Below are 1,776 nucleotides of genomic sequence, written 5' to 3'. Positions count from 1 at the left end.
TGCTCAGTTGTGAACACTGCGGTCTGGAAAGGAAGAAAACTGTAGCAATTATTTCAGTTGTGGAAAGGAGGTTGTTTATGGGTTTGTGGACTAATTCCCTAATAGCCCTCTGTGACCTTTGTGACCTACTGTGAGATACAGATTTAGAGACTGGCTAAAATAATACCCTTGAGGATCCAGCACCATAGGTAGTTAACCTCAGGCTTCTCACAGCAGCTGCAGGGGTTTTATTGCAACCTTGAGGCTGCAGTGGCTGCCATAGATTGTCTTTGTTGCAGAGCTACTCTGTTCCTGGAGCAAAATTCCATCTATGTTAAGCTATTAGGCATTTTTGCCCTACACAATGTGTGGTGACAACAGGTTTTAGCCCTAGAATGTGTCCTTATGGCTTCCCAATTGGCTAGGTATATATGTCATGCGAAGACTAGATTATTCTAATCTACGGGAATGGTTGTGGGGTCATCTCCTCTGGAGATACCCAAAATCTGCCTGGGCGTGATCCTGTGCCACCTGCTATAGATGAACCTGTTGTAACAGGGAGCTTGGACTAGGTGATCTCCAGAGGTCTCTTCCAACCCCTACCATTCTGTGATTCTGTGATTAATCTGAACTTGTTTTCTTTAAAGGAGAAAATTAACATATTCCACTAGAATATTAAAACTAAGCAACAAATGGCACATCAGGAAATGATATGTAATAGCTGACTTAATGCAAAAGGGAGGTTTTGCTGTATTCACTTTGCTATATTTATCTTTTGGTTATGAGAAAAACAATGGTATACTTCTCTTTATCTTGAACATGTTGAAGGAGAGGGAAGATCTTAGGTTGTCTAAGACAGCATTTACATGATAGTTCATGATTAGATTTCTGATCACAGACTTGCATTTGGGCCAAGGAGATGGAGATGTGCTCTGCTGTCTGCTTGCCCACACATCCTTTTCTGACTTTGATATTTGTCTCAGACTGCAGCAACTATATTAGACCAGTGGGGTCTATGCTGCTGCAAGACTTGTACCCCAATGAAGAGAATCTATTAAAAAATAAGGTTTCTGCTATTTTAATAATAATTACAGAATACTGAATTATAAACCATTCTGAATATCTCTGCTATTGGTACTATTGTTGTACCTTCTGTTTCTTTTCTTTTTTCTGTTGCTGCTGATGTAATTGTGGTTAAGTTTTATTTAATTCTTTATAGCTGCTTTTAGAAAGGAAATAACTATAGAATACAAGAATGGTTGTATGGCCAGTTAATGCCATTTCTTTCTGACAGCACAAAAGTTTAAAAAAAGTTTTCACTATAAACAAATTGTTTTCCTTTTCAGGTACCATGATCAGCAGGATGTTACTAGCAACTTCCTTGGAGCAATGTGGTTGATTTCAATAACTTTTCTATCCATTGGATATGGTGACATGGTACCTAATACATACTGCGGGAAAGGAGTCTGTTTACTCACTGGAATCATGGTGAGTGTTTCTCAATTTATTAATTGGATATAAGATTAAGTTTGCTGCAATTAATCCCAAAACTTGTGGTAGTCATAAAGAAATATTTCTTTGCTGGGTTGTGGAGTTTATGTACATACTGGCACCATTCCCATGATCTTTCATTCCTTATAATGGAATGGGTAGTTTTCTTCTTCTTTAGGTGAAATTTAGCAGCTGTATACAGAGAAATACAGAGAAACAAATTCCACCTTGATATCATTCACAGCTTCAAAATCTCAGCAGTCTGTCATTAAATGTTAAGATGTTGTATAATCTTGATTATCTTTG

General features: G+C 37.7%; 1 protein-coding gene across 1 annotated transcript in view; it reads left to right on the top strand.

Annotated features, from left to right (window-relative positions):
* The window catches only part of LOC104542667 (small conductance calcium-activated potassium channel protein 2-like), a gene marked incomplete at its 3' end in the record, with an annotated part of 26,737 nt that extends 25,270 nt beyond the window's left edge, over positions 1-1,467 (top strand). Inside the window, exon 3 of the mRNA XM_010187049.1 lies at positions 1,326-1,467. Within this exon, the coding sequence (XP_010185351.1) occupies positions 1,326-1,467 (142 nt within the window). The remainder of the gene's footprint in view (positions 1-1,325) is intronic.
* Between the last annotated feature and the right edge of the window lie 309 nt (positions 1,468-1,776).

The sequence above is a fragment of the Mesitornis unicolor genome, unplaced genomic scaffold (genome assembly GCF_000695765.1).
Source record: "Mesitornis unicolor isolate BGI_N332 unplaced genomic scaffold, ASM69576v1 scaffold35866, whole genome shotgun sequence".
Taxonomy (NCBI): domain Eukaryota; kingdom Metazoa; phylum Chordata; class Aves; order Mesitornithiformes; family Mesitornithidae; genus Mesitornis; species Mesitornis unicolor.
This window is presented reverse-complemented; position numbering and strand designations above follow the sequence as displayed.